This window comes from Eucyclogobius newberryi, unplaced genomic scaffold, assembly GCF_026437365.1.
Source record: "Eucyclogobius newberryi isolate DKJ021-1_F unplaced genomic scaffold, fEucNew1.0.hap1 SCAF_181, whole genome shotgun sequence".
Classification (NCBI taxonomy): Eukaryota; Metazoa; Chordata; class Actinopteri; order Gobiiformes; family Gobiidae; genus Eucyclogobius; species Eucyclogobius newberryi.
In genome coordinates, this window is record NW_027315814.1 from 30,001 (window position 1) to 50,000 (window position 20,000).

Consider the following 20,000-nt stretch of genomic DNA (forward strand, 5'->3'; position numbering starts at 1 on the left):
CTAAAGTGGGGGACTAAAGCGGGGGACTAAAGCGGGGGACTAAAGCTGGGGACTGAAGCTGGGGACTGAAGCTGGGGACTAAAGTGGGGGACTAAAGTGGGGGACTAAAGCGGGGGACTAAAGCCAGGGACAGGCTTTGACAGGCGATAGTTAACGTTATTTTCATTCTCATTCTATAATATGACCATATTAGAGCAAAATAGTGCAAGGCATTTAAAAACTTTCCAGAAAAGGTAAAAGTTTGCCCTATTTAAGTACGGTATTTGTCTGTATCGATACTTAATTTATTTTTCTTGTTCATACTGATTATTGTATGATTGGTGTCTGAGTTTTGCCTCTTTTTATTTATTTTTTTCAAGCCTACTATAAAGTTCTTTACCTATGACCCACATCTAATGATCACAGCTGAATTCCGTCTGGTGTTTCTAACACATTTATCCTTCTTTAATGAACCACTATATTTCAGCGGGGCCTCCTGTCTGTCAGCACAGTGTAATGAACCCATCCATTCATTTTAAAGGTCCCCTCTGTCACATTTATCTACATTCAAATCGCCCCCTGTCTACACCTGACCCTTTCCCAGCATGCATCGCTGCGGGCTTTAATGTGCTCAGCTGATTCATATCCACTCAGGACACAAAGGAGCGCCTCTTCTCATACCAACCTGACTGTGGACTGACACATGTAGCGTTCAGATGCTAACGTTAGCGTCAGGGCCCATTGAGATCAAACTTGGAACAGGAAGTGAGGATTTAGAGGTTCAAATCTAGGCTCGGGGCCAAGATCAGGGGGGAAAGAGGAACTTGAAGAACCAAGCTCCATTCCGTTCATCTGGCAGTTACTAGAATATTAAACATTTTGTCTTATTAATACAAGGATCTGGATATTTAAGGAGGGCATCACTGGGTCCCTCATGATTCGATACGATACACGATTCACAATACAATCATTTCTCAATTTTGCGAGACATGCGATAATCAATATATTGCTCATGATATGCCATGATACATCACTATTTTTTAAAGAACTTAACACATTTTAAGAATATTTTCTTGTTAAATCACAACCTGAACAAAGTCCAAATGAAATAAACCAATTTTAATCATTAAAACAGTCAAAATGTCAAATGTTTTGCGTAAACAAGTTCCCTTTCTTTAAACAAGTAACAACATTTTCAGTGTGGTCACAAAATAATTCAGGAAATTATACCAAAAATGTCTCATGGTGATATATCGATAACAGCAGCCTACGATAACGATTCTGTATCACGATATATCAATATTTCTTGACATATTTGTACACACCCGTATATTAAAGTATTGGATTAGGACTATGTGTAATGACAAAAACATGTTTTCCTCATATTGATTCATCTCAATATACTGGTAAATATTTTGAACATAAACAGGACAGACTTTTAATCACTGCATTTAAAATTAAAAGTTATCAAATGTCTTCCTCTAAGGTCTGACCTCTGCTGGATTATACATTTATACCTTTATTATGCAGCTTAAAAAAAGATACTTTTGAATTTCCATTTTGCTGACCAGTATTGAATCATTTATCTGCCATTACTCAGCTCCACTTCATGAGGTCATTGTGGCTAGACAGAACTTCAAACAGTTTTGTGGTTTATGGGGATGATTTTACCTCTGAAACTCAAACAAAGCTCCTTTTATTCACATATATTTTGATAATTTTCCCAGCCCCTCCTCCAACAGTCTGATGGCTTCTCCAGCTCCAGTCTGGACAAGTCATTTCCCCCCAAATTACATAATAGGGCTGAGGCATTAGACCTGAGGAGATGGGAATATTACAGTTGTGTGAGAAATTTGCAAAAGAAATAGTTGAAATTGGAGAAGAAGAGAGTGGATATTGTGTAAAATGGCGTAATCGTGATGGAAGGTCAATGCAAACAGACGGAAGCCAATAGACTGGGGCTGGTCACATGAGGACAAAGGAAGACTTTTGAGACCATGGATTTAGTACAGCCGTTCTTAAAGGTGCAAGTCTGAACCTCCACCGCGCACTATTCTCCATGGAGATGTTATTGTTTTGTCTGGAATGTCCCACAATATGAAATGAAACACATTTATATTAGATTTATACTTTTGGAATTGGAAAAGAAAAAGTGCCAGATGAATTGAAATGGGATCACAAGCACTCAATATTGGACTTTTTCACCTCTTGAGGCTTCTGCAGAATTTAGAATGACATATTTTTGTTATTTGGGCAGGAACAATGCACTTAAACATTTGCCTTATAAAAAAACAATCTCCCACAATTTGATGCTCAGAATTTATTGAAAGAAAAATGAATAACTTTTCCGTCTTAGGTGGGCTGCAACCGTTATTTCAGTGGTCGACTTGTCAGCTATGTTTTTTTTGATAAGTTGACTAATCAAATGATGAGAAGACTTGCTATATTGTTACAGGATCATGTGACGTGTGTGAAACTAAAAGTCCTTTATAAGTCAAATATTATTTCTACATTGAGATGTTTTAAATACATTGTCAACCAAAAAAAGGTTGAAATGTCTTGACTTAAGGCTTCTAGAATAAACATATACATTTTGACTAAATCAGTCAAATGTATTTGTAATAATAAAACATATTTTTATATGTATTTAATCATCTGTACAGTCCAGATAACGATTATCAATAAATATATGTTTACAATAATTATTTTTAGTTAACTAGTCAAGATCAGTCGTTGTTGCAGCTCTACTTCTGAAGCTGCAATACTTTTGAGTTTTTAAACCTCAAAATACATGCATGTAGTTTTAGAAGTTTTTAAAGTAAAAGTTTTAAATGTCAGGAATAAATCCGGTTTCATGATTGAACTCAGCAGGAGCGGTTTCCTTCTCCACCTGCTGCTTGCATCAGGTTTCAGACGGAGGATACAATCGTGTGACGTTACGGACCCAGTTTGACGGATCCAAGACTTTTATTTTACTATTTTTTCTATATTTTACGTCAGGTATCCGCCCTTCTTTGATGACAACCCGTTTGGGATCTACCAGAAGATCCTGGCAGGAAAGCTGGATTTTCCACGACATCTGGATTTCTACGTCAAGTAAGAAACTGCTACTACTACTACTGCTACTACTGCTGCTACTGCTACTGCTGCTACTACTACTACTGCTGCTGCTGCTACTGCTACTACTGCTGCTGCTACTGCTACTGCTGCTACTGCTGCTACTGCTGCTGCTACTACTACTGCTGCTGCTGCTGCTACTGCTACTGCTGCTGCTACTACTGCTACTACTGCTGCTGCTACTGCTACTGCTACTGCTGCTGCTGCTACTGCTGCTGCTACTACTACTGCTACTGCTGCTGCTACTACTGCTGCTGCTACTACTACTGCTACTGCTGCTGCTACTACTACTACTACTGCTGCTGCTGCTGCTGCTGCTACTACTGCTGCTACTACTGCTGCTACTACTGCTACTACTGCTACTGCTACTGCTGCTGCTACTACTGCTGCTGCTACTACTACTGCTGCTGCTGCTGCTGCTACTGCTACTACTGCTGCTGCTACTACTACTGCTGCTGCTACTACTGCTGCTGCTACTACTACTGCTGTTGCTGCTGCTACTGCTACTGCTGCTGCTGCTGCTACTGCTGCTACTACTGCTGCTACTGCTACTACTACTACTGCTACTACTACTGCTACTGCTACTGCTACTACTACTACTACTACTAGCAGTACTACTACTAGTACTTCTACTACTTCTGCTACCACTACTACTTCTACTACTACTACTACTACTACTACTACTACTACTACTACTACTACTACTACTACTACTACTACTACTACTACTACTACTACTACTGCTACTGCTGCTACTGCTACTGCTACTGCTGCCACTACTACTGCTGCTGCCACTACTACTGCTGCTGCCACTACTACTGCTGCCACTAGTACTACTACTGTCAGAACGCTGCTTTTAGTATTACTACATTGTTTCCCATTGATTCAGGAAACTATGATACAAGTAAAATTTACACAAAGTGGGGTAAAGTTACTTCAAAATAATATGACTTAAGAAGAAGTGCAATGTAGTGGTCCAAGAAACAACTCGAGCAAGAGTAAAAAAGTATTGGGCTAAACTACTACTCAGTAAGAGTAAGATATGAGCATTTTAGACATTAAGCTGATATATTCCACTCTTTGTATAATAATGTGCACTAAGAAATATTGCTGTTTTTAAATATATAGAACCTTTTTGAACAAATAATGCCTTTCAAAAGCTTTTCTGATCATTTAGGAGGAAATCTTTTCAAATAATACCTGTAAAAACATTGCATTCCCTGTGGTTCGCAGCTGAATTAGTTGCACATTTATTCAAGGATACGAACTGTTAAAATCGCTCCAGAGCTTTAAAACATCTGTAACTTTGCCCTTTCTGAGTTTTTGGACTGTTTGCGAGTTTGAATCCCGGCTCTTACGTTTTACAGTGTGTCCTCTCTCTTCTCTCATGCCCGTTTCACTCTCAGCTGTCTTGTTTAATAAAGCCTGCGGCCTGTTCCGTTAGAGAACATGTAGCAGCAGAACACGTCTCTCCATGGAGTCGGTTTCTGCTTGCCTCTGCGAAGGAATGTCAGGTCAATCGTTTCATTCCCGGGGCGCAATATCGATGCTTTAGACTTAGATGATTGATATTAGGCGAATATCGGCCTAAACCCACTGAGACTATATCCGTGCATCCCTAATTTATTTGAAAGTGGGAAGTAAAACCAAGTAAGAGCCAGTTACAATGTCATATCCCCCAAGTAGGAGGGAAAATATGCTTGGAAAACTACTGAGAAGTACTATTTGTATGAAAAAGTCAGTGATGTGTGTTCGTGAGCCCATAAATTATAAGTGGATTTTCACTATGACAAAAAGGTCAACATTAGAGACTTAAACGTTTACCACTTTCCCTTTTATTTTGTTGAGTTTATGAGTTCACAATGTGTTCCAATTTGCTCTGACCTGTGACCCCTGGACCCGTTAAGAGCAGCTGATGTCACGTTTGACCCCTCACTGAACGCTGGCTGAAGTCGTAAAGTTAGCCGTTTGGTTTTACGGTCATTTCAACATGTTTACACGTTTAGGCTTTAAACATTGACCCCTGAGTGACCTCTCAGTGACCCCTGTATCATTAGTTTTTTTTTTCCTTGTTTTTTATTGTCATTGTCGGGATACCTCAAATAACAACTGATGGTGAATAAATGCAGGTTCATCTATTGGATCACTACCTTTTTGGTTATTCCTCATAAAAATGGAAGAAGTTTAATCCTCACTGGGAGAAAATGTTAATTATTATCTTCATTGTTTTTAGCTTCTTTCAAACATCTTCAGTAAGCAGAGGGCACAAGGAGAATCTGCTCCTGTACTGAAAAGTATCACAGATATTTTCAAGACAGTAGGAAATATGGCCTAAAAATACATTAGATTTTTATACGATTAAAATTATATATATATATATATATATATATATTAAAAAAAGACGGCATACTTAATGTTTTTAATTTTATTGTTAGGTACATGAAAATAAATATAAAAGGCTGGATTACTTTTAAAAGCTGAATGTGGAACAGGAAAGCCTGTGATGGGAGGAGTGGGGGACCATCCCTCTTTTGGTTGTCGTGCACAACCTGTTCCTCGTCCCATTTATTTAGTGAATATTCCCTTTTTCTTTGATGCCGCATGAAATACAAAGAAAATTGAAGATTGAAAAGAAAATCAATGAATTAGCATCTAGTTTCAATATGAGTTTTAGTATCTAGGTATACATTTTTGAACAAACCATATTCACAACGATATAAAAACGACTTGATTTTTAACTAAAACAGCAATTCACAATTTCATTTCCAACCTTTTTTTGTGCCTAGCTCTAAACTCTAGATCTACAGTTGAATGTACAATGCTAACTCGCTAACACTTTTATATAATTGCCGTAGCATTTTGTCCGCTGTACTTTGTACATTGCTGAACTTGCCAACCATTTCCATTGACGTAAATTCAGTTGAAAGCTCTCTTGGCCTCACATTCATCCACGCCTCTGTACTTTGCAATAGGGCAATTTTTACCCACAATCCTTCGCTCTAATGGCCTAACACGCTACAGTGGGGGATCCCAAATGGCCTCGGAGGCATCATTAGTCAGTATGGTTCAAACTAGAGGCCAGTTTGAACCACGGGGAGTGTACATTTTAAGCCTAAATTAATGTAAAGTGTGTGGGGCGGAGTGAGCCGAGGGCGGGGCGGGGGCCAAAGGCTGCGAGAACTGTAATCCAGGTTCTTTGTTTCGGTGGACACACTTAAGAAATTAGACTTGACTAATAGCACCGACCTAAGGACAGTTGAAGAGCTGCTGCTTAGTGATTTAGGCCTTTTGAAGTTCTCGGGGGAGCAGTGCTTTGTCAGTTTTAAAGGTGCAGGAGATGTTATAGCTCCGCCTGGAATGTTTTATTTGTTTATGTGGCCGGGGCAACGCAGTCAGACGCAGTCACAAAGCAACGTTATCGCAAGTGCTGCTTTTCAACTTTTCTGCAATAAAACATTAAGCTCTATAAATATACAGTGCGTGTCATTATTCACAGGGGGATATAATTTTGATTTGTTTTCAGCCACACATGAGTCCAGAGGTGAACTTTTTAAGCTGAGAAATGCTCCTTTGGGCAGAGCGTTCCACAGTTTACATCCCCTGGTTTAAGGAGCTTCTGGTCGCTGCTGCTGCTGCTGCTGCTGCTGCTGCTGCTGCTGCTGCTGTTGTATCTGGATAAATGTACACGAGCGATTCAGGAGTCAAATGAATGATGCACTTACATTTGAGAAAACATGAAAAACTTTCAAAACTTCATAAATTATCGCTCTTAAGAATGTGACCATGAAATCAAATTGGTATGGCATTAAACTTGTATGCATTTATTCAATTAAAGTATATTATTGCTCAAAAATTCTCCTGACATATTATAACCTCTCCATCAGAAGAGTTAGATCGTGCACCTTTAAAGCCAGTGATTATTAAGCCAATATTTTGTTTTATTTTTAGCTTTACACCACGTTCTAATGTATTTTCCTCATCAAAAGCGTACTACTACGACTACTACTTTGTGAAAAAAAGATGATTTTAAACTACCAAATGACAAATACACTAAACTAACTACTACTTCCTTTTCTTCTACTTCTCTGTGTTTAGAGTAGCAGACTCTCAGACTATGGCCTCCTACTTTTCTATAGTCTCTTTGTCCCTTATTTTTCCGTGTCATTTCCTCCCCAGGGATTTAATCAAGAAGTTTCTGGTGATCGACCGAGCCAGACGTTTGGGCAACATGAAGGTACGGCTACTTCCTGTTTCCTGTCTCCAAAATGGTCCCCTTTCTTGTTCTCTCTCTCCCTCCCTCTCTCTCTCTTCTACTTCCACTCTAACTTTCTTTCCTTCATCTTTCCTCACGCTCTCCTGGCTCTCTCCTTTGTTTCTTTCCTCCTTTCCTCTCTCCTTACTCCCCTATTCCTCCTTTTTTTTCTCCTTTCCATCTCCCTCCGCTATCCCTCCTATCTTCTCTCCCTCTTCTCCATTTTCCTTTTTTCCTTTCATCCACTCTCTGTGTGTCAATCATCTCCCTTCTGCCCTTCTCTGTCTCTCCTCTTTCCCTCTCTTGCCTCCTTATTTCTATCCCTATTTCGATTTTTTTATTCCCTCCCTCCCCCTCTCTCTTTTCTCCCTCCCTCTCTCTCTCCTTCTCTTCACCTTGCACCTTGAATCCTTTTTCAAACCAGGACGTTGATGATGAAGTGTGTTTCCAATTAGTGTGGAGTTTGCAGCTGCTTTAGAGATTTCTGACAGATTACATCGAGGCGAAAAGGCTAAACAAATGGAGGTTTAGTCGACAAATGTGAAGCAAAATTAAAGTTACCAGTTTACACTGTGTTTAAATATCAGCTACCAAATGCTAATTGTATACTATTATTGTGGTGAAATGGTAGGACTATTGGCTGTAGTAAGAATACTAAAGGGAATAGTCAATATTTGATATAGATAATAATATGTGACCTGTGACCTGCCATAGAACAAGTCAGCCTAAGCATTATTTAACGTTTTGCATGTTATATTCTACATTTTTGTATAAAACCCTTGCACTTCACATTCCATAAATATATTGCAAATAAGACCATAATGAACATGCCCAATAAATCACCAAAAATTAAAATAGAATTTTTAGAAGTCCCAACTCATACACTTAATGTTCAAAAGAAACAAAACTATATAAATACTGTACAATTTGCATTGCTTACCAAACGATTTGATATCTGCACATTTTTTTGTCTAGTCCTTTTATGTGCAACAATATTTATATTGTAGTTGTATTGTAGGTCACACAGGGTTTGAAAACTCAGGCTAAAACTTACTGTAATTCCCTGATCCTAAACCATGGGTTACCACGCAAGTTTGTTTAAAACCCACATTTAGAGTAATTATTATATTATAATAATGAATTGTATATATTTTTTCCCTCTTCACATCAGAACGGAGCAGATGATGTAAAGAGACATCGCTGGTTCAAGACGGTGGACTGGGAGGCAGTTCCTCTGAGGAAACTCAAGGTACATTTTAAAAATGGGTTTTATTTTTCTTAAACACAGGGCTCTGCATTTTATTCAATTTTACTCAAAAGATTGAGTGATTTTTGATCATAAAAGATCAGCTTGATTCTTTTTAATGGAGAGGTCTACTGCCAATCCTCTTTGACTTCACCGTGATCAGTTTAGTTTTATCTTCTTTTTGAGGACTTTTCACCATTCTGAATTGTTGATTGCTCTGGTGCCTGTGCTTCTTTTTCATCCCTCTGGAAAACTTCGTACTAATGGCAATTGTACTAGCAAAAATAGTAGCTGGAATGTCAGAAGTAATGTCTCTCCTCTCTCTCCTCAGCCGCCGATCATTCCCAAAGTTTCTCACGACGGCGACACTTCAAACTTCGACATTTATCCTGACGACGACTGGAAAAAAGACCCTGCTGTTCCACAAAAAGACCTGGACCTGTTCAAAAGCTTTTAACCTTATTCAAAATCAAACTTTTTCACCCCACAATCTACACACCATTCTCCAACGTCCTGGTATCTCTCACTCTACAGACACTTCTTCAACACCAAATAAAACAATCGCTTTTTATAACTTTATTTATAAAAAAAAAAAAAAAGGACCTTTAATGTTGTTTTTATTATGTTTCTGAGCCTGGTGATATGCAAATGTGCAAATGACTGTTAGTTTATTGAACAATCAGGTTGTTTTTATATGTTTTCTATGGTTTAACTCGGACTGTTTTTAAAAATTGAATTGAAACACGATGTCATCCACTGTACACGTATGAATTTGTACAAAAACATCATTGTAGCACTTGTTTACGGTGCCTTAAAACGCTAATATGAGCTAATGGTACATGCTAAAGTCGATAGCATCTGTTGGTACGCTGCAGAGGTGGGTAGAGAAGCCAAAACTTGTACTCAACTAGGAGTTCGGTTACTTCATATAAATATTACTCAAGTAGAAGTACAAAAAAGTATTTGAGGAAACTACTACTCAAGTAAATGTAATTGTAAGAGTAGCTGTCTGGACAAAACGTCTGAATTATTATTTAAAGTGAAGTACAAAAGGTGAAATAATGCACAAAATCTGGTATTTCCAAGAGAAGAACAAAATAATATATGTTTATATGATGATATCGTAAAGCTTTTGTCACTTGTAGATTTAGTCACAGTGGGAAGGGAAACCAAAACTTTGATTTGAGTTCACTGTAGAAATGGAAGTACGATAACTGTTTCACTGTCAAATATTACTCAAGTAGGAGTAAAAGTAAGGTATGTGAAAACTACTCTGAGAAGTACAACGTTATGAAAAAGTAAATGAGTACTCCCCACCTCATCTCCTTTATTTGTGGTTACATTTTGGAGGTGAAATCCATATTAATATCTATGTCACAAGTTTCGCACAGTGTTCAGATCAAGTTCCGTCTCAAATACGCTTGAAATGTCTCATATTTGTGCATTTGCATTAAAATATTGTGGTTAAGAAAGTTGCTTTGTTGCAGTGACTGAATCATTTCTAACATGTCCTTTCACTGCCATCCATTAACTCTGTCTTTGCTCTTCCTCTAGGCCTTCAGCTCTTTCCTCTCTACCGCTTTTGTACCGTATATTCACTATCCTTCTGTTCTGCTGGCTCTGCGACTTTTTCATTATTTCCATTTTAAAAGTGCATGTTTCCTGTTCTGGTGAAGGGTTCACCACCTGCTTGTGCCCGGGAACATGTTATTGCTTTGCCTGGAATTTCAAACGTGTTCTTGGAATGATCCTTGAGATGTGCCGTCTCAAAGGGCACATAACACACATACACATAACAGAAATGGGATGCAGTCTAAGCAGGGACTCTCAGACTTCTCTCACCCCAGACACTTCCTCTGAGTCCTCCGTGGGGGTTCTTGAGGCGTTCCTCAAGCGCATCGAGAGACGTAGTCCCTCCAGCGTGTCCTGGGACTTCTCCGGGGCCAGAATATCCACTCGATTCAAAGCTTTGGACAGATCAAGAGTTATGTAACCCACATACAGATTTCAGTCAAAAGAATGTGATTCTTTGGGGAAATTTAGCAAAGCAGTTGTGGTGGATAATTGATAAACTGATCATTTTTGGGGGAAGGGTTGAAATTTGACTTTAATTATTCAAATCAGTCGGATCGTCATGGGACATTTTTGTAAAGAAACATTCAAACGTGCTGCAATTTGACAACATTTTACATCCAAACTGGACCGGCGCTGCAGTTTGTCTTTTTTTTTTTTTTGAGAAAGCGTAACAATGTTCCACAGTTCCCTTCTTGTGAGCGGGTTCGCCTCTCCACAGATCTGACCTGATAAGTTTAATGTCATACAGTGTAATATTCCTGGAAGAAAGCGAGCAGAAATAGTTACGCACTGCACTCTTGAGACTTCTTTCTCAAATTCGTGGCATTTGTTGTTTTTTGCTTAATCAAAACCATCTGACTTTACATTTCCAACCCGCTTTAGACTCTTTTTCTCTTCTGTCTTAGTCCCGGTCTACAGCCAAGATCTTAAACTGGATTTGGTGTAGTCTTTAATTTCCTCTCTGATCTTCGGGGAACAAAGAGAGAAGTGGTGATAATTTAAAGAACAGGGCTCTTATTGTGATATCAAACGCTGTTAAATACATATATTTAGTTTCATTGGGCAAACAGTGTGACGACAGTGTTAACCGGATGCACCGGACCAATCTAATGCTGTAATGGAGAATTTAAGAATGGACCTTATTGTACTGTACCTTTTATAGTATTATTATTCTAGATTTTGAAGCTGAAGTAACAACCTTATACGACATGCTATTTCAGATACGAGAAATGACCCATTTAAAAAGTATATTTTCAATAAACATGACCTGCCTGTGTCTCCAGAAGTGAAGTGAACGTTCAAATCAAACACAGATTGTACTGACAACTGTAATGTGGATTTATTCTTAGTTTTTAAACACTTAAATATGATGTAAAATTTATGATTACATTATGTGTTTTAGTTCTGAAGCCAACTATCCAATCAGAAAGCTAAACTATATCTGCAACTTTGGGTTTTCATATTCGGACTTGGACTCTTCGCCCTGAACAAATGACTGATGTCTTGGACTTGACTCAAACCTGTGCGTTTCTGAAGGCAGTGACTTGAATCCAGGTTCCGATTTGACTTGGACTTGACTATTTATTTTGAACTCATTTTTGCGCTGATATTTATACGGTAATCATGCTTTTATAGACACGTTTTTGATTAATGGTTTGAAAATGTATTAAAAGGACCTGTGATTTTTTTTAAATCCTAATGACTCGACACAAACCTTGTTTTAATGACTCAGACTTGAACTAAAGACAATTAGTCAGTGATTATTTTTTCCATAGATTAACCAGTCAATCATATTTTTCAAATATTTCTCTTTTTTTATTAAGTGTATTAATTTGTTGATTAAATTAATCAAATTAAATTATTACAAAATGTCTTCTTTTTTTTTTTAAAATGAAACCTCTTTAGCATGTGTTTTCTGTTACGTTCAAACTTGTCGATAATTGATCCTGGTGTGGACCTGTTCTAGTTTGAATTGCCATGATCTAGGTTTAATCTTAGATATGGTGAATGTGCAAGTTTAGAGTCTAGATAACTAATGATTATTCAAATAGTCTGATTAAAGTCCTAATACATTATGTACTTTATACATATATTTATATTCATATATATCAGTGCTAGTGCAGAGTCACATCACTTTGACATTGAATAGTTCTTGTCTATAGCTACTTCATATTAATAATGGCTGAAACCAATTTAAATGCAAACTAATCCCTCAAAGACACTTGAAAGGCTGCAGCGTGTGATCTCTGGGCCGTTAAGCTCCGCCCGTCCAAACCACAGGCTGCGCTTCACGCTCCTCTGAAGTGGCCTAATGACAGGGGCAGGTGAGATTCCTGTGATCAGAGACGCACCTGAACGCACCACGCCCAAACTGCACCCATGCTCAACACACTTAAGGTTAGTCAAAACAGAGGAGTTTACTTTACTGCGGATGTGAAGTAAAAGTAATCTGATTACTTTGATGCATTGATTTCAAGGAGCAATATATACATCTTGCATTTGTTTAATTACAGGTGTTTTAGTGTAAAACATTACCTTGAAAATCACACTGTCTCCACAGATCTGACCTGTAACGACCTGGTGGCAGCACTCACTTGTCTCCATGGAACTCCTGTAGAACATCCCAGGTACAGCAGTAACATCTCCATGGAGAGAAGCAGATGATAATGCATTTTACCACTAAATGATCATTTGAAAACTCTAAATATTTGTACAACTAGTTATTCCTTCACTATTTGGTGTTCAGTGCAGACATTTTAGCCAAGTTTTGTTAGATTCATCACAATCATTACAATTTGAGAGGTCGGTATTGGCAATTTAAGTATAATTACCTCTGTGGACAATAAAGACTCCATCCATACTCCATCCATACTATTTAAATTACGTGTAAAAGCTGCTAACCCTGTAACAAACATGCTCTGAAATGCATGTGGTTCTTATATTTGTCCTTTTTTATCCTTGAACAAATGTTCAGTCCTTATTTTGTCAAGGTTTAGTCCTTGTTTGGCCCTGGTTTAGACAAAAGGGAAAATAATTTGAGGAACTTTGTGACAGTTTTTGTTTCATGTGGATAGGCCCAGTAATTATGGTGATATAAACCAGCTCAACAGTACATTTTAACATAGAATACTTGAAGTGAATGCAACCTATTGTGTCATACTATGCATATAATGGGGGGAAATTTCACAACTCAAAGAGACAATATGCTATTTGCTTTTGGCTCATCCCTCTGAGTCAGATCGGATCCAGATGTTTTGACTGTGTGATACAAATGTGCTGACGGGAGCTGAGGAAAAAACATGTTTGTGAATTTATCTCAGAACTATGAGTCAAATCTGTCAGGTCACAGCCCTGGTTTAGTCTTGGTTTAGTCCTGATTTAGACCTGGTTTGAGCCTATTGTAGTCCTTGATTTATTTTTAGTTATTTTGCAACAATAAGAATACATACAACCTTCCATGGACCCTGGACTAAACCATGTCTAAACCAGCACTATAGAATTGGACTTGGAGTAAACTGGGACTTTGCCCGGTCAAACCCAGGACTTCAGCAGTTGAGGTCATTTATTTTCCGCGTAGGGAAATTTCTCCTCTGCATTTGACACATCTTTAAATGCCACTGGATCTTCTGCATCTCTTCAGGAGCAGAGACCCATCTCCTCTTTGTGCTAGGCTTGGTCAGGACTATCGAAGCAGCAGGAGAATTTGACCTGGTGCATGTTTTGTGTTGATGGGGGAAACTGGAGAACCCAGAGGAAACCCACCAAGACACGGGGGGAATATGCAAACTCCACACAGCAAGGCCCGGTCGCCCCTGCCACGTAACGCAGGACCAAATTAAACTATGAACAAAACAAAAATCTAGATTTCACCGAGGCCTAAACTGGGATTTAGCAGGTTTAACCCAGAACTAGCATTAGAGACTCAAGTTTGGACTAAACCCAGGCAAAACATATACTAAAAAGGGTCCAATCCAGGACTAGATAAAACTTCTCTGTAGTCCAGGTATTTGTGAATCTACCTCAGACACTTAATCAAAATGTGAGTCAAATCTGTCATGTCGAAGTCCTGGTTTAGACCTGGTTTGGTCCTGCCTCAGGCCTCAGACACTTCATTAAACTGTGAGTCAAATCCCTCCCAAAGAGACAGATGTGTCATGTGAAAAGCACAGCTGTAAATTGAGTGATTCACTTGAGCTCTGGACTAAACATGGACTAAACATGGACTAAACCAGGTCTCACCAAAAACAAAACTTGGACTTTTTTGTTTCTGAATGATTGTTATTCACATGGCAATGCACTATAGTACATGAAAAGATAATTTATTTTTCCTAATGACTTTTAATTTAGTAATTTTACCTCATTCCTGTACAGAGAAAAAAACATCCAATCCACCTTTTTCTTTTTTCCCTCCATTTCTTTTGTCACGAAGTTTTGATAGATCTTTGTTTTGATCAAATCATGACTCCTGACTCCATTTTCCATTATAAACACACTAATTCCTGAGTTTCTCTGACTAAATCAGATCTAAAATGATTTCTGTGAACTCCATTTTGGCTCCTACAAGTTTGAAAAAGAATAGATTTGAAAAAGGAGACATTGAATCCTTGTGTTACGGTTATAAAGTTAAAGGCGAGAATGAGGGAGGAATGTGTTTGGGTAAAGAGCCAAGAATATAGTCCGCAAGAAAAAACTGTGAATCCATTAGGAACTGAAGAGGAGGTTTAAGGATTTAGCAGTGACTATTGTGACGACATTGTGTTTTGTAATGTTTTTAACCTAATTTAACTTACTGGGAATATTTGGCCTTCTGGGTTGAGGAAAACACATGAACCAGATAAAAAAGTCAAACTAAAATAATTTAAGACTAAAAAACAAGTACTACTTTTTGTTGTTTGGAGCAAGTTAGCAGGAAGCCAGAGGGCCAACAAAAATTGGTCTGAGGGCCGCATTTGGCCCCCGGGCCGTAGTTTGGACATGCCTGCTATAGGGTCTGCCACCTCCTGGTCTCCATGGAGATGGTATCATTTCACCTGGAATATTCCACAGTATGGCATTAATCTTATAAATCCTGCATTTATTCAATTCTTGAAAAATGCCCTGAAAAATGTGCGTTCTTACAGTGAGTGGGATTGCTTGATTATTATATTATCTTGATAATAATTCAATAAATAAAATATGTATTTTATGTATTTTATATATTTTATGTATTTTATTTTATTTATTTTATTTATTTTATTTATTTTATTTATTTTATTTATTTTATTTATTTTATTTATTTTATTTATTTCATTTATTTCATTTATTTTAACTAATATGTCAAAAAACTGAAGAAAGAAATTGAACTTTTAAGATCTATGTGTCCCATGCAATTTTGTTTTACACATTAAATGCTTTATTTTTATTTTATATGTCAGTAAACAACAGAATATTGAAATTGAAAACTCTAAATGGAAGATTTTATCCTACATAGCAATGCCTTAGTATCTCGCCTTATCAGATTTTGTCCAATACTTTACGATGCATGGATAATGTCTTTCCTCATTAAGCCCATTTGTAAGTCCTGCTCTTTTCCCTCTCGTGTGATAAAAGTATTCTGTGTTTAGCATCTGATTCCAGTTAAAATGAGCTAAAGCTAAAGCTAGGTCAGGCTAAGTCCACGCTGTCTTTGCTAACAGTCGTGTGTTTGCTTTGTAAAGTTCATTCTCGCTTCATAAACCTGTAATAATAAGCTTGTGTCGATCATGCAGGAAACCCAAATGCATGCTGGGAGATGAAGTCCATTGAAGAGAAGATAATAAGAATACAATATGTACTGTAAGTTGTAATATTAGACACATATTAGAAATCACCAACCCCCTAATACTTTCTGTAACATTGAGCTAAATATATTAGCTATATTATTTTAATTTCTAGGATTAGGCCATGAAGATGATGAATTTTTGCACATATGCATTTTTTATGAACCTCCAGTCATATCTTTGTACATTTTTAAATGAGAGTTTGTTGTTTATTGTCTTTATTTGTATCAAAAGAGGTCAAATCTTGTTCTATTGAAATTGAATCCAAATCCACATTTTTTTCTCGCCCAGTGCACTCTAAATAGCATAAATTGCATATAATTATAAAATATTTCTATTGACCGCAAACCAATAAGGCGGGTGTGTTGCTAGCAGGCTAATTGTTGTTAGAAACTCCATGGTGTCTGAAAGTTGTGACGCTTATGAAGTCAGTGCTGTGAATAATTAGGATGCCAGGAATGTGTTACAAAAGTGAGGAATACGTTTGGAAGACTTTAAAATGTTTTTCACATTTTTTGCAGTAAACATTAGATCCTTTAAAGAAAGAAATATAAAAAATAAAACAGACAAATATTACGAAACAGTAGATATAATTTCCAGGACTAGCTCTATGTCTGTCCATGTCCATGTGTTGGGTAGAGCGGACTGTTCCAGATGTTTCCTCCAGAGACCAGCTCTGGGTCATACCCGGTCTGGACCTAGTCTAGTCCTGGATCTGGTTATGTCCTGGTCTGGAGGTATTTGTTAATGAGGTGATTGTGTGTTTAAACCCACAGCTGGACCCACACTGCAGTCTTTCCACTGATCAGCCAAATCAAAATGAACACAAACTGTTAAATGGGATGTAGGAGGATGGGAGGTCATCTGACGCACAGTAATTATTCACGTCAAGTTTAATTTATGATCATCAAATGCTTCATGTAAAGATTACTTGTGTTTAAAATATGGAACATCCTGGACTCTTTAGTCTACTACTTTTTACCACACAGTCTTGGTTTTGTCCTGGTTTAGTCCTGGTTTAGTGCAACTCTTGTGTTCAGATCTTGTTGGTTTAGTCCTGGTTTAGTCCTAGTTTAGTCCAGGTTTAGTCCTAGTTTAGTCCTAGTTTAGTCCTGGTTTAGTCCTGGTTTAGTGCAACTCTTGTGGTTTGACCTTGTTGGTTTTGTCCTGGTTTAGTCCTGGTTTAGTGCAACTCTTGTGTTCAGATCTTGTTGGTTTAGTCCTGGTTTAGTCCTAGTTTAGTCCAGGTTTAGTCCTAGTTTAGTCCTAGTTTAGTCCTGGTTTAGTCCTGGTTTAGTGCAACTCTTGTGGTTTGACCTTGTTGATTTAGTCCTGGTTTAGTCCTAGTTTAGTCCTGGTTTAGTCCTGGTTTAGTGCAACTCTTGTGGTTTGACCTTGTTGGTTTAGTCCTGGTTTAGTCCTAGTTTAGTCCTGGTTTAGTCCTGGTTTAGTGCAACTCTTGTGGTCAGATCTTGTTGGTTTAGTCCTGGTTTAGTCCTGGTTTAGTCCTGGTTTAGTCCTGGTTTAGTCCTGGTTAAGTGCTTCTCTTGTGGGTTGTTCCTGGTCTGCAGAGCTCAGTTTATTGGAAGTACTTTATGTCCTGGTTAAATCCTGCATTCGCTAAGAGTTAGACCTGGTTTAGACCTCCTTTAGTCCTGGTTTAATCCCATGAAAGCATCCTAGGAAGGAACAGCAGTCATAATGTTTTGGCTGATCTTCTTTCACGCCTGTTTTCCATTGACAACTTGCCATTCATTGAAACTAGTCTTGCCCCTTCTCTTCTTAGCATCGCTGACACAGACTGATTTCTTCTTCAGTTCCAGAGTCAGCTCAGCCTGTCAATGTATCAATCACAATTAGCCCGATGATCTTAGCGTTTAGCACTCGTGTAGCATTTCATTAGCTTGGGTTTCATTAGAATGGCAGCCGCTAACCCTCTAACCTTCAGATTCCAGTCCAGGCACATTTCCACACCTGGACCAGATGTTTCCGCTCCACGTGGCCCAAGCGCTTGTTAAATTAGCTGTCTCGACGCCTCGCTCTGTAGTGTTTGTGTATGAATGTGCCTCATATGAGAACAATAGTCCATACATGAACCCAGAAATGAAAATGTCAAATGCCGTGACATCACAGTGCACCAGTGCTTTTGTAAATAGAGTGGTAGTTGTAGTTGTTGTGGTAGTTGTAGTGGTACTTGTAGTAGTGGTTGTAGAAGCGTAGTTGTTGTTGTTGTTGTTGTTGTTGTTGTTGTTGTTGTTATCATTTTTGTAGTAGTAGTATTTGTCGCAGTTGTAGTAAAAGTTTTAGTTTTAGCTGTAGCTGTAGTAGTAGTAGTTATAGTAGTAGTTGTAGTGGTAGTTTTAGTTGCCAAGTTGTTGTTGTTGTAGTAGTAGTAGTAGTAGTAGTAGTAGTAGTTGTAGTAGTTGTTGTAGTGGTAATTGTAGTAGTAGTTGTAGAAGCGTAGTAGTAGTTGTTGTTGTTGTTGTTATTGTTGTTGTTGTTGTTGTTGTTGTTGTTGTTGTTGTTGTTGTTGTCATTTTTGTAGTAGTAGTATTTGTCGCAGTTGTAGTAAAAGTTTTAGTTTTAGTTGTAGCTGTAGTAGTAGTAGTTATAGTAGTAGTTGTAGTGGTAGTTTTAGTTGCCAAGTTGTTGTTGTTGTAGTAGTAGTAGTAGTAGTTGTAGTAGTTGTTGTAGTGGTAATTGTAGTAGTAGTTGTAGAAGCGTAGTAGTAGTAGTAGTAGTAGTAGTTGTTGTTGTTGTTGTTGTTGTTGTTGTTGTTGCTGCCGTTGTTGTTGTTGTTATTGTTGTTATTGTTGTTGTTGTATTAGCAGTATTTGTCGCAGTTGTAGTAAAAGTTTTAGTTGTAGGTGTAGTAGTAGTAGTAGTTATAGTAGTAGTTGTAGTGGTAGTTTTAGTTGCCAAGTTGTTGTTGTTGTTGTTGTTGTAGTAGTAGTTGTAGTAGTTGTTGTAGTGGTAATTGTAGTAGTAGTTGTAGAAGCGTAGTAGTAGTTGTTGTTGTTGTTGTTGCTGTTATTGTTGTTGTTGTTGTTGTTGTTGTTGTTGTTGCTGTCGTTGTTGTTGTTGCTGTTGTTGTTGTTGTTGTTATTGTTGTTGTATTAGCAGTATTTGTCGCAGTTGTAATAAAAGTTTTAGTTGTAGGTGTAGTAGTAGTAGTAGTTATAGTAGTAGTTGTAGTGGTAGTTTTAGTTGCCAAGTTGTTGTTGTTGTTGTTGTAGTAGTAGTAGTTGTAGTAGTTGTTGTAGTGGTAATTGTAGTAGTAGTTGTAGAAGCGTAGTAGTAGTAGTTGTTGTTGTTGTTGTTGTTGTTATTGTTGTTGTTGTTGTTGTTGCTGTCGTTGTTGTTGTTGCTGTTGTTGTTGTTGTTGTTGTTGTTGTTATTGTTGTTGTTGTATTAGCAGTATTTGTCGCAGTTGTAGTAAAAGTTTTAGTTGTAGGTGTAGTAGTAGTAGTAGTTATAGTAGTACTTGTAGTGGTAGTTTTAGTTGCCAAGTTGTTGTAGTAGTAGTAAAAGTAGTAATAGTTGTAATAATCATAGTAATAATTGTTGTTGTAGTGGTAATTGTAGTAGTAGTTGTAGTTATTGTTGTTTTTGTTGTAAAAGTAGTAATAGTTGTAGTAATCATAGTTGTAGTAGTTTGATATGTATCGATTGATCATCTATTTAATTACGTGTTGTTGTTGTTTTTATTGCTGAGAAATAACATGTATAAAGATGTGTTCATACTGTGAGTTGGGTCGCCTCGCCACAGATCTGACTTGTAACATCACCAGCTTGTCCGCATTGGGTAAAATAAATCTAATGTTGAACATTCCAGGTAAAACAATAACATCTTCCAGGAGACAAATAGGTGGCGGATCTTCGACTGGAAAAATCTGATTTAGTGCAGCTTTAAATTGTGAAAAATCTAAATAAAATCCCAAGTGTCCAAGCGATGACCTTTTGGAAATACACTGGTATTCACTCCTGCACTCATAAAGATAATCCTGCAATATCCTCCATAAAACTCCAGTAG

At 37.7% G+C, this 20,000-nt stretch overlaps 1 protein-coding gene across 1 annotated transcript in view; it reads left to right on the forward strand.

Annotated features, from left to right (window-relative positions):
* Positions 1-9,971, forward strand: part of prkx (protein kinase X-linked) — a 36,273-nt gene extending 26,302 nt beyond the window's left edge. The window contains exons 5-8 of the mRNA XM_072451378.1: positions 2,980-3,075; positions 7,273-7,330; positions 8,520-8,597; positions 8,926-9,971. Of these exons, the coding sequence (XP_072307479.1) occupies positions 2,980-3,075; positions 7,273-7,330; positions 8,520-8,597; positions 8,926-9,051 (358 nt within the window). The 3' untranslated portion in view covers positions 9,052-9,971. The remainder of the gene's footprint in view (positions 1-2,979; positions 3,076-7,272; positions 7,331-8,519; positions 8,598-8,925) is intronic.
* The last annotated feature ends 10,029 nt before the right edge of the window (positions 9,972-20,000 follow it).